The 12850-nt window shown below is 53.9% G+C and overlaps 1 protein-coding gene across 1 annotated transcript in view; it reads right to left on the reverse strand.

The window, feature by feature from the left end:
• The window catches only part of RBM19 (RNA binding motif protein 19), a 71102-nt gene that overhangs the window by 19356 nt on the left and 38896 nt on the right, over window positions 1–12850 (reverse strand). Inside the window, exon 22 of the mRNA XM_052796216.1 lies at window positions 5120–5225. Coding sequence (XP_052652176.1) covers window positions 5120–5225 — 106 coding nt within the window. The remainder of the gene's footprint in view (window positions 1–5119; window positions 5226–12850) is intronic.

Below are 12850 nucleotides of genomic sequence, written 5' to 3' on the forward strand. Positions count from 1 at the left end.
CACACGCAGCCGTTCAGCCCAGTCCAGGATGAGGCATCCTCCAGTTTTGCGGGCAGCACTGGGAAAGGTCGTGGGAGCAAGAGGGAAGGCAGATGCTGCCATCAAGTTGCATTACATGAAAGAAACCCACTGGGAGAGACGCATCTGCCAGCAGCCTGGTGACGTTGGCCCTTCCCAGCCAGGCGCACTCCCAAAATGAGCTGGTTTGCACCCAGGATAAAGCAAAGCTGGGGATGCCAGAGCGAGATGGCGGGGACCCCTTCGGCTCACCGCTGCTCCAGTCCGCGCGGGAAAGGGCGTGCTGGGACCCGTCCTCCACACAGCCCCGTCTTCCAGATGGGCTCCCGGAGCTGGGGCTGCAGAAGGGAAGCCACGCATCTCAGGTGAAAAACACGTGAATGTCAATTCCTTTGGAAACGAGCTAAAAAATAAACCTTAGCTCTTCATTGCTCTGAGAGGAATTGAGACTTTTTCAGGGGAAAAAAAGAGAAACCACCGATGATTTAAAAGACAAAGGGATGAAGGGGAGAAATGCCATCCCCATACATCCGCATTGCTGGAAATCTTCCAGCGGGAGGAGGAAATTTGCCACTGCTGCTATTCCAAATGAAAAGATAGATAGGGAAAAAAATATATTTTAATTACATGAGAAATATGAAATGAGGACAAGCAGGCTGGCTTTCAAAGAAAGTGGGGCTGGAGGCAGGAGCTATTCTTGGGGTACGGCTCCTCCACCCGAGTGCCTACCTTCCCAGGACACCTCCTCTGAAGACCAAAGCATCAAATGGCCAGAGGTTTGTTTAGTTGTATCCAAACTAGGGATAAAGACAGGTGTGGTGTCCGCTCATCCGAGAGAAAAGACCTCTAATTACCACGGCTTCGCATCATCCTACACCTACACCATCCTACAGAAAAGGGGAACCTCCACCACACGAGGCTCGGAATCCTTAAATGCCAAAAAAGGATTTCATTAAAGCTGCTGCATTTGGTAATACACCCACCGCCAGGTAGCACCGAAAGCTGAAGAGCCCTGGCAAACCTCCTCACAGGTCTCTTTTGCTCTCCAAATGCTTTAGGGGTTGCATGAAAACCCCACGGTCCTCTCGCCCTAGAAAACAGGATGCAAGCATGCTTAAAAATGTCATTTCTGAACCCTCCCGAGTATGATTTTGCAGAGTTTGGTTCAAGTTTAACGTCACGGCTCAGTGCGGCAGGATTTCGTCGCTAGCTCTGAGTACAGCTTGGGCAGGGCTAGAGCCCAGGTGGTGGATGGAGAGGTGAACAGGGCAGGGAAAAGCAGAGAAAGGAAGGGAGAGGCTGGAAGAGCAGCTTAAAAATGTCTGTGGGATTCAGTAAGGGAATTTCAAAATTAAGAGGTGGCCGATAAACTCACGTGAAGCCTGGGCTGCCGGGACAAGACAGACACTGCTTTGGAGCAAAGCCTGCTGCGCCGGAGCGTTGGAAAGGCAGAGATCAAGAGACCGGACCATCGCGCCTGTCACCCCCGAGTGCTACGGCTCCATCCCTAAATACCGAATTAATTTGGAGGACAGTGCTGCTCTGCCTATAGATTCCCCCTTGCCCTATTAAATACTCAAGCCGAAGAGCCTCCAGGCTGGAGTCATTAGAGGGACAAAGGGTCAACAACATTAGGAGATTGATAAATTTCCCTTCCTCGCAAGAACCGGTCCCAACTGAGGATGCTCTCTGCGATGCCAGCTGCACACAAGGATTTTTCCTTCCCTGTGTGTGCATTTTTAAAGGGTTGACTGTCTTTCCCGAATGGGCAATTTCTATTTGGAGACCAGATGTATTTTTATATCAACAGGGGAGAAAAGTGGAAACTCGGCTTCCAGTTAATAGTTCAAAAATAAAAACAATTCCACAACAGTTCTGCACAGGGAACATCACGAAACGTGTCAAACGGTTAATGCTTCCTTAACCGGAGTTAATTTGTTATTGCCAGCGGATCAAAGTTCCCCTTCTCATCCCTAACTTCCATGCGCTCCCAGCGAGTGGTCAGCTGGCACTGGAGATTTAAAACTAAGGGCTTGATCAGCAGGCATACAAACCCTCTTTGTGAATATTACTTTGTCCCTCCTGTTGCTGTCTTTGACATGGGTTCCTCCCAATTTCCTGGCTTCACGCACGTGCGTGCTGTGATCTGCTAAATGCTCGCGACATAGAAGAGAGAGGGCTGCTAATTTCATCTGACGGTGGTGTAACGCTCCCAGTCGAGGGCCATCCATCACCCTGGGAGCCGTCAAACTACGCAAGAGACAGCCCCGGCTGCAGACATCACCGTGGGAAAGCCAGGCGTGAGGCTGGGGCTCTGAAGGACGAGCAGATGATGGGGAGAAGATGCTACCACCAGCAGCATCCCGTGCCCTGCCTGGACATCACCTCCCCTGCAGGCAAAGAGACCCGCTGCCTGATGAGCGCGGCTCAGGCGCTCACCCCTCCCGTGACAGCACCTTTCGGCAGGACTGGCTCCCCTTGAGCGGGTGGCAGAGCATCGGGGGAGGCCAAGGGGACGAAACGCAGCCCGACGGGACAGGTCTGCAGGCACGGCATCGGGGAGTTCAGAGGGGGAGCCCCACAACTCTGTCCTGCCTTTGGAAAATCTCCATACGCACTCCCACAGCAGCCGTGACTGCTCAGAGAAAAAGACAAACACAGGAGGTCACAGGCTTTAAATGCCCAACAAAGCCGCCCTAACTATTCTATTACAAAACCATCCTGTTTTATAAGATGCTTATAAGCGATTTCCAGATTACCACTCTGAGCAAAAATGTCATTGACAGTCACAGCTATTCAGCTCAGAGGTCTTCAGGCCCACTCCCCTCCTCTCTCATTTCACTTAGCAATAAACTCTAAGCAATTATGTCTGTGTTTACAATATTCAGGATCCTATTCATCAATACACAGCGCATCCTCTTCCAGACAGCCAATGGAGTGTACTTGATGTGCCACTTGTGAGACAATTAAATCCCTCAAAGAGATGAGGGCGGAAAAAAAAAAAAAATGAAGAAGAAGGAAGAAGAGCCGCTTTGCTGGAGAAGAAGAAAACCCCCCAAGCGCTCTTCCACAGGGCAGCTTTCTCCCTGCACGCTTGCCTCCCATGGCCTTTGCGAGCTTTGGCAGCAGTGCCCCAAGTAAATGCCCTGCCCAGCTCTCTCCCCTCCAGCTGGCTGCCAGCATCCACCAGTGATAGTCGGGTTTCCTACCGCTGAGATCTCTATTTGTCCAGTGCAGCTGGAATTAGCCACCAGGTCCCCGAGGGGCTGAGGAGGGATGGAAGGCAGACCCTGAGCCTGTGCCCTATTTCCTCCAGAAACCAAGCAGAAAAGCGGGTGCTGTCTCATTCACCCCCAAACCAGCGGCTGAGCAACAGTCAAGAACCAGCCAGGTCCCTGTATGCACCTTTCCATCAAATGCTTGAAGTTTCCTTAGGAAAAGATTAATTCAAAAACCAGGAATGAAGCCTGAACAACTCTGGTGTGAAGCAGAGGTTAAAGCAAAGCTGCCCAGAGCTGGGGTTTGAGCAGAGCCGCAGGGAAAGGAACCACGCTCCTGGGGGGCTCACTGCACCCCACGCTGCCCAGCGAGCTGACTCCCAAAGGGAGGACGAACGCTGAGCGGAAGGAAGTTTGAATTAGGATCAATACAGGACTAACAAAGAAACTCTATGTACTGTGTTATAGGAGAGGTCAGACTGGAACGGATGATCTAATAGTCCCTTGTGATCCCGGATCAATGAATCCTGTCTAAAAACATAAACATGGGCTATGCTGGCTCCCCGCTCCTCTCTCCTTCATCCCTGCTCACAGTCTTGAAAATCTGGAGTCCCGGGGAGCCAGTGGAGCCGTGTGATCCCTTCACTTCAGCAATAACATCCCACGACCATTCCTCTTCCAGATACTGTGCAAATTGCCAGCAGCGGGGACAAAACCCGCGCTGCTCCGGCGCTGGGAGTGCCCACGCAGCAGCTTACAGCAGCGCCGAGGACCCTCTTCTGCCCAGCACATGGGCGATCACGCCTGGTCCAGCCTGCTCCTGAACCTCCGACAAAGGGTGAGAGCAGAATACTATCACACAGGCTACGATCTCCTTGTTATTTCTGCAAATATGGAACTTAAACGTATAGGAAAGCTTTAAAAAAAAAAAATAGACTAGAGCATTTTGAACAGCAATCTACCCCGGCTTAAAATGCTATGGAATATTTTGCAGCATAAAGTGCATACAGATTGCAAAAATGTCAAGATATTGGAACGACGGGTTCTGCATTTTTTGGTTAAAGCAAAATGTGCTTTCAACTTGTAGGCTTCAGGAGCTCAGTTCTTGGTGCTGAGAAAGGCATTTCCCAGGCACCGCTGCCTGCCGCTGACATTTTCCATACTGCTGTCAAACAGCCAGCGCAGACCACTCTGAGAAAGCATCCTTGGCCAGCCCAGCACAGCTAGGTCCCCTCTTTGCACCAAGACAATGACTGTTATTACAGAACTTGATCTTTGGTCTTGTGTTCAGCAAGGCAAAGCAGACACAGCCCTTTGTCTCTGCTTGCCCGTCCTTTTGACCAATTCGCAACTACTGCTCTTCTGTTATGCTTACTGTCTGAAAAACACCAGGGTAAGGCTGCTCACAGGGGGGTCTCAAAACACACGGGGGAATCGATGAACATGGGCCTTGTGGAGTTTACACATCAGTGAACAGCCACAATATCCAAAACTCCCCTAAAACCAAGGCAGTGGTGGAGACAGGACATGTACTCAGGTTTCCTGGTGTGTTAATGTCGGGTCAGAACCATCCCTTCTCACCTTGCTCGTGACAAACCTGAAAAATAAGCCCCTGTCCTTCTACATTACATGGATTTTTAGCCATTTTATCAGTTGCACCAAACTTACGCCCATTACAGCTTAGGTTGCAGTTTCTGTCGTGTAACCTCCAGTGGTCGCCCACATGGGGGTTGTAGCCTCAGCGCAGCTTTGCTGGTGAATGGTAACAGCCTGCCCCAAACCTAGGCTAAGCCTCAGTGGGACAGAGCCTCCAGGCTCCTCTCCTCACCTTCTGCTCCGAGACCAGGCTGGGAGGGTGCCAGAGGGGGAGGACTACATCTCACCTTGGCATCCTGCTTGGTGAGGAAATCCACAAACCCAAAGCCCCGGTGGGATCCCGTTCCTGCCATTTTCTTGGGCAGCCGGACAGTCTTCAGCTCTCCAAAGGTGCTGTGAATTAGAGAGGGAAAAGCAAAGACACTATGAGATCAAGGGAAGAACGATCATTTCATCACAAACCACAGCACTACCAGTTGCAGACCCACATTGCAGGCTTCCCAGCGCTGAGGACTAAGGTGAGCAGTCGTTCCACGGCCGCTCTGCTTCCCTGTAAGCCCCATGTCCAAAGCACCTAGTAACAGCTGAAAACTCAGCTTGGATTTCAAGCGTCATCCTTTCTGGTCACAAACCTTAACAAAGCAAAAAAATTCTTTAATATAAGAGCTATGCTCCTCCTCCCTTTAGGAGATCTGCAGAAATCAAAGACACAGCCTGCATGTCATGCCCTGTTCATGGCGGGCAAAAAGCATCTCCAGGTTACCAGGAGGCAGGGCTGCTCCAAACTGCCATCGAAACAGATTTATTTGCACCTCTGAAGAGGGGCTAGAGTGCACAGGATACAGGCATGAGCCAGAGCACGGCCCCATGGAGACCTGTTCTCTTTCCAGAATAGCTCCTCCATCCCCAGAGCCCGTTGCAGGCACCACTTTTGCAAAGGTGTCATCCTCCTGCTCCGCGGATGCTGGGCATAATTTTTAAGACTGGATTTCCTCGCTCTAACACTTCAGTTGGTTACCTGCGTTTCCCGTTCTGCAGCCAGCCACCCAGCCTCTTTCATGGAATAAACTGGTTTTATTTAAGCTTGCTGAATGTTTAAAGGGAAACAGGTGAATTCAGCAGACCCAAGTCCTGAACAACAACCCCCGGATCCAGCAGCGTTTCAGACAAGTTTCTGAGTGCCAACGGGATGGGAAGTCAGGAATGGGGAGATAAGGGGGTCCTGCTTAGCTGGAGGGTGTTGGGCAGGGCTGGCAGCAGAAACCTTGTCACGGCATGCCTGTCCCTGGAGAAGGAACTTGTCCCTTAAGCACCAAAGCACGCAGCCATCCCACCAGCCTGGACCTTGTCCCAAAAGCCTGAAAACAGACCCAAAGGCAGCGCTCGCCAGATACCCCTCTCCAGCGCCGTCCCCTGGAGAAATTCCAAGACAAAGCCGGTGCTTTCTCTGCATCCGAGTTCCCGCTTCCCCTTCTCCTCCCCTCCCCTTACACCCATTTATCAAACACATATGCACAAACTGCAGGCAATAAATATTTAATGTGGACCGGGTCTGAATAGATGTGTTATTTTATTTGAAAATCTACACACACGCGTGCATACACAAAAGGAGCCTGGGATGCAGCAGTGCCAAAGAGCACCTGGGAATAAACACAGTAAAGGCCATAAACGCTCTCGTGAAATGATATAAGCTAAATCCTGGGAGTTAACCTGGTGCACTGGCAGCATGACCAGGCATTCATCTACCCAATTTCCTTAGGCAACATGGTGTGTAAATGTACCATTATGAGGCCTCAAAATGAATCCGCACGTCTCCTCCTTGGTGCTTTCCCTCCCTCTCTCCCTCCTGCCCGCCTCGAGCTGGCGCTACGCAAACAAACAAACAAACCCGAGCGGAGGCGAGGGAGCAGCCTCGGCCAGCGGGGATGCTCGGCTCCGGGAGCGGCAAGAACGTCGCGGGGTTTCCAGCGGCAGGAGGGTCCTCCTGCAAGGGGGTGCGGGTGACGGGGGCTCCTCTCGCTTGCAGCATCCCTGTGGGACCTCGAGTGCCCCAGTTGGGTTAAGGGAGAGGTAAGGAGAGAGCTCCTGGCTCAAGGAGATGACCATCTAGCTAGGAAAGACAGCTGGTGGGTGGCACGGGCAAGGGAGCGCTTGCTCCAATCTCTGCGGAAAACATCACGGGCGTTCCCTGGGGGGAGCAGAATATTTGCTAAAGGAATACGAGCAGAATATTTGCCAAAAGGGAGGAGGTCTCGGCCAACACTCGCTCTGTGCGTTAAAACACCACGTGTCTCCCCTTGACACAGAGACCCAACGCGCAGGATGGGCAAGGAGGTGCCCGGCAGGAGCAGGACGGCTACGGACCCTGGGGCTCAGGGTCCCTGGGGAAGCCGCGGTGACCCACATCAGCCTGGGCAGAGACAGAAGAAGCTGGCTTTTCCTTCCTCCCCAGCCGAGAGCTGCCCGAGCCACCCATGCTGGGAGACGCACAGAGGTGGTGGGGGCCCAATCCAGAGCAGGGCTGGCCACCGGCATCTCCCTGGGGAGAGGAAGGACAGCGGTATCCACCAGTGGGTCCCAGAGAGATGGGTCTGTTGGAGAAAGCTGCAGCGCAGCTCCCACGGGGGAGTAGGCAAAGCTGGGGGGTGAGGAAAGCCAAGGGGCGCGACAGAGACAGGGCTGACCCCACCGGGGCTGCCGAGTAAAACACCCTCCCCCCCACTGCGGCGCTAATTAGAAACCACAACACAGCAATTACCATCCCAGGAGCTGCGAATGAAGTGGAGAGCTCGGGCCTTTAATGTTCTCCTCTCCAGCGCCAGGCAGAGACTCACACCTCTCTTTTCCAATTATTTCCTCCGGATCTGGGGGGAGAGAGGCAGAGGGAACCCAACTACCCCCCGCAGTGCCAGGCTCCCAGTACCTGGGGAAGCCAGGTGCCACCACATTTGCTCCCACACCGGCTGCATCGATGCTGCAGCCTTCCAGCTCCGGGACAGCCGTGCACGGATTGTGCCACGGCTGCCACGGGCAAAGCCACAGGAGTGGGGATGGCAGAAGGAAAAGGGATGCAGCTCATCTCCCGGGTGAAACCCAAGCAAAATGACAGGGGAGGGAAGAAAGCAGCTTTTATACAGGCTGCTAAACTGCAGCTCGCCCCTAAGATCTCCCCGAGCTGCTTTAAAACACGTGCTTCCCCAGGGGTGGGGATGGCTGCAGAGGCGGGGGGGTTCACAGCAGCTCAGACCCGGTGTCGCTGCCACCTCCTTCCCTTTCCAGCACGCAGCTCCGATGGGCGCAAACGGCGTGAAAACGCAGCGTGCACCCCAGGGGTGCGGGTCCCTCTTGGAGCTGACGTCTCTCTCTCTCTCTCCTCTCTCCGTGGCAAACTGGACGGAGATCAGAAAGCGTTGGCACCAAACCCTGCTGCTGGCGCGGAGCACAGCACCGTGCCAGGCTCCTCGCCCCGAGCACGACGGTTTACAGAGAAGTCCCCAGAGTTAACGTGAGCGTGAAACCTGAGTGGTTTCTGGATTTGTACCCACCGGCATCCATGTCTTCTCCAAGTGTTCCCAAGCCCCTGCACCAGAGCCAGGGCTCAGCCACAGCACAAGCACTGAAGGACCTGGCGGTTGCAGGAGCAAAGCCCTTTCCTTCTTAAGACATTCACTTGTTTGCAGTCAGCCTGGCTTAACTTCGCAGAAGACTGTAACCTCCTTTCTGGCGAGTCCTGTCCCCACCAGACCCATGTGCCCAGCCTGGGGCTGGATTTCTGACAGGGCACCCCCACAGTCCTTGGTGACACCGCACCGGGCTGGGATTTCATCCGTAATGAGTGCAGCCAAGGTGTGTGGCAAAACCAAATGTCTTGTATGAACGACCTCCCCGTGGAGCTGCTCATAATTAACATAGGCAGTTTGGTGGGAGGGGGAAAAGCGAAGGGCAAGAACTTTGTCACGAAGGCGGCAGGTTTGCAAAGCCCCCAGCGACCTGCCGTGCACGCAGCTGCTCCCTCGCCTCCCGGCTCCCTTCCCCACATATTTACGAAAAACAGCGTCCAAACGGGTGTCCTCTGAAATCCCGAGTGGGGGTCAGGGCCCGGAGGGGAGGGTAGAGCTCGTGCAGAGGTGTGCGGTGCGTCTGGAGGACGTGGCTCTTCCCTCTGCCTGTGCTCCCCGTGTGCCGCAGGCAGCTGCCAGCCAGGCTGGCAAAATCTGTCCTCACGCCTGTGCTTGCTCTCCCAGGCTTGGCACGTTTTCACGCTGTTGGCTGGAAGGGATGACAGCCCCGAACAAATGCTGCAACTAAGATATTTCCTAAACGAGAACCTTTGTTTTGTGCCGATCCAGATTTACTGGGAAACCAGTAAAAGCCTCTACTGGCCCTGGCTGAGCGACGATCCACATGGCTGCGGAATAAAGACAACCACAACCTTTCCCTCAACATGTCACCCGTCCCAAGCTCAGCAGAAACATGCGATGTTCCCAGAGATGCCAGAAGGGACATCCCCTCCCTCCCACTCACAAGGGATCCAGTACTTCTACACGGCATTGTCGGGTACCAGCAGCTCTCCCGATGCTTTGGCAGCTCTTCCAGTAGTGCTGCAGCCATCCCCTTGCTTCCCTGGCTGAACACAGGGAAGAGAAGTAGATTTCTCCTCCACGGCGTAAGACGTACGCTGCAAGCTGGCGGCAGGTCAGAGGAACATCACTCCTTGGGATTGTAATTATATCCTTCTGGCACAGGCCAGCTGGGAGGCAAGTCCTTTGCCTGCTAATTATAGGACATTATATTGCTATTAAACAGAGCACACCCTAGCTCGGTAGACAACATACTGCTCACTTGGCTTTGTCTGTTTACTAGAAGGTGCTTGCGTATCCTTCATCAACACGGCCGAGCAGCCGGAGGACAGAGGAGGATGGGGATACAGGTGGTCTCCAGAAACCCTCTTCCCTCCTCCGCCAGCATGGCACGCAAGTTCCCACCCTGCAGCTCCCTCGCCTTCAATCACCGCTCTCCTGCTGTGAGCACAGCCCCAAATCCTCTGCGCTTCCACCCTAGTATCACCAGGTACGCCAGTGCCAGCGCCATCTTCTGCAGCTGACTCCACCACCTCTTTCCACAGCTCCTCTTTTCCCGTCGGGTTTTGTCTGAATTTCTGCTCCCTGCTTCCAAGTCTCTCCCCACCCTCGCTCAGCCCCCAGTGTCTAAGTCTGGCCCCACCACCACCCCAGGCAGCCACGTCGGCCGTTCACACACGCTCGTTCGTGGGACAGGTACCTTCAGATCAGGGTAAACATTACTCCAGCTGGGAAGCATCCCCTCCGTCTCATCCCATTCCCTGTCTCAAATAGGAGCATTTAAACCACCAGCTCCCTGGGACAGGCCAAGACCTGTCCAGCCCTGATCGCTATTTTCAAGTCCCAAACGCAAAGATGCGTTCATCACGTGTGATCTTGGTGTGCCCTCAGCTATGAGCTGATCAAGGACTCTCGGGTTGCCAAGTTCTGCAGGGGAAAGCACAACTGACACTGCAAATCCATGCGATGATTGGAAAGACCAACTGCTGTTCACCGCCAGAAGAGCAGACCTTCTTGGAAAACAAATAAAAAAATCACCCTTAGGTTCCTCCAGCCATGTACAGATGTCCCACTGCATGGGGCAGTCCTAAACCCCTCTCTCTGGTTTATATTCCTTCATGAAAAACGAACTAGTGATAACCACGTTGGGAAGCTGACCAAGAAAACCTCCAGCGAGGTTGCCAACCTTCTCGTGGGTTGCCATCTACTGCCACCACCTCCTCCTCTCTCCCCACTGCCTTCTCATCCCCAAGCCCTGCCACTGCCTAAATCCCGCCTCGTGACTGCTGGCAGCCCGAGGACAGAGCTCAATCGAATGAGCCGGGCAGCGTAACCGCTCATCAGAAATGGCTCTGGGCAGGGACAACGAGTCCAAAAGAGACAGAAGTCCTTCCCTTCCTTTGCTGCACCACCTCTTCCCCAGCAGCAGGCTGCAGCCACACGTCAGCCCAGCAGAATTCACTCAATCGCTTTGCAATGGTCTTCATTTTATTATTTTTTTTCCCCCCTTGCCCCCAAACAGGACCTTCCCTCCCCCAACAAATTACCTCCCTGCCAGTCTCTGCTTCTGTGCCGATCTGCTGATTATAGTGGGGGGGAAAGAAAAATAATAATGGTCCTTTTTCTTTCTTCCTCCTTTAGGAACGCAGGACCCTGGCAAATGGTTTTGCCCCTGGGCTGAGCCGTGGCCAGTTCCACCCCCTGCATGAGAGAGTTAATGAAATACGCAGCGGAAGGTCCCTCCCGCCTCCCGCTCCAGGACTTCAGCTGACTCCAGTACGGCTAATCCCATTACAAGAAAATAACGTGGATAATTCAAGCTAATGAAATCGTTACAAGAATGTGGACAGCCAGGGGTGGACATTCAGAGCCAATTTAACACTCCTTGGTGTTGTTATCCCCAGCACAGGAAATATCTGAAAGGAGGAAGGGAAAGGAGAGAGGGAGGAAAAAAGCCCTCCTCTCTTGTTAGCTTAAATCCTGTTAGAGAGTTCAGGAATTAATCTGCCACCTATCTCCCCTATTACCATTATCATCATCATCATCATCAATAACGTCTCCTCGGTAACCTCTGAAAATTAGCAAATGAATGCGCAGGAGGGCAAGGCAGGAGCGAAGCCTCCTGACGCGCTGAACCAAGCGCAAACTGCTGCCGCCTCCGTCTCCGGGGGCAGGAGACGATGGGTGGAGGGACTTTGCAGCAGACCAGGGGTCCCGCTGGACCCCCCGCCCGCGGCCGCGCAGACGAAGCGATGCGGAAAAGCAGGTCCTTGCCTGCCCTGGCCCCACCGCAAAGCTGATCCTTCATTCCCGCAGCGGCTTCTCACCTGCACCGGCCAGTCCCGCTGGATAATCAAATCGCCTTCAAAACCCCTATGAAAAGCCAGCGGTACACAGGAGGAGGACAGCCACGTCCGCGTCTTGTTCTTTACTACATGGATCATCAGTTTTTCCAGCTTCCTCTCCTCTTTGCCCAGGAGCATCATCTTTGTTTGGAGGCCTCTCGATCTGCTGCCGCAGCAAAACTGGGTTTCGCTTTATGCGATTCCCGTTCTTCGGCGCCAGCCTCGCGCTGCCGGGAGAAATGCTGCCGTCTTCTCCGAACTCAGCCGCTTCCAAGGAACGGACCCCTTCTTGAGGCCAGTTTTCTGGCCATGCTGCGGAGAGCCTCCCGCGGCAGGTCTAAAGCCAGGCTCCCCTCTTGGCCACCCGTACCGAGGGAAGCCGAACACCGCACGTGTCCGAGCTCCGCCACAGCATTTCCCCGCGAATCGCTCTTTTGGGCATTGAGCATTTCCAGGCAGGAGCTGCCGGTCGTGCTGCACTTGTGGATGTGGTGGGGTACGTCCTGCACACCACCTGAACGAAGCACAGCCCTGTCTGCTTGGGGTTGGAGTTGTGGCAAGCCTCACCGCGACAAGATTTCGGAGCTATTCAAGCCGGTATCCTCAGCTCACGTGGGATCACGAGTGTTCAAACAGCTCCTGCGTTTTCAGCTGGATACAGGTGGTTCCCACTCGTCCCTCTCCTGCACTGCTGGGTGACGGCAGGACAGGGTCATGCATCCCCCGCAGAGAAAGCTGCCTTCCCAGGGTGCTGCGATCTCATCCCAGACGGTACACAGCTTCGTATCCCCGCAAACCACCTGCAACTCCTTCCCTGGAAGCTTTGATGAACTGCTAGATGGGGCAGTGAAACAACACAGTGAAGCGAAGGGGAGAGACTCCCAGGTCTCAGAGAAACCCCACGTTTCCCCAGGAGACAGGGGTCTCCTCGAAACAAGGCCTCCTATCAGGAACGTCCTACATCCACAAAAATCTAGAATGACATCTTCAACTCGGGAGGCTCTCCGGGATCAGTGATGACCATCAGATCTTGATGAGGCAGGAGCGAGCACCGAGAGATGCTGCGGCCTTTGAGCTACTCCTAAGGAGCTCA

The sequence above is a fragment of the Harpia harpyja genome, chromosome 9, assembly GCF_026419915.1.
Source record: "Harpia harpyja isolate bHarHar1 chromosome 9, bHarHar1 primary haplotype, whole genome shotgun sequence".
NCBI lineage: Eukaryota > Metazoa > Chordata > Aves > Accipitriformes > Accipitridae > Harpia > Harpia harpyja.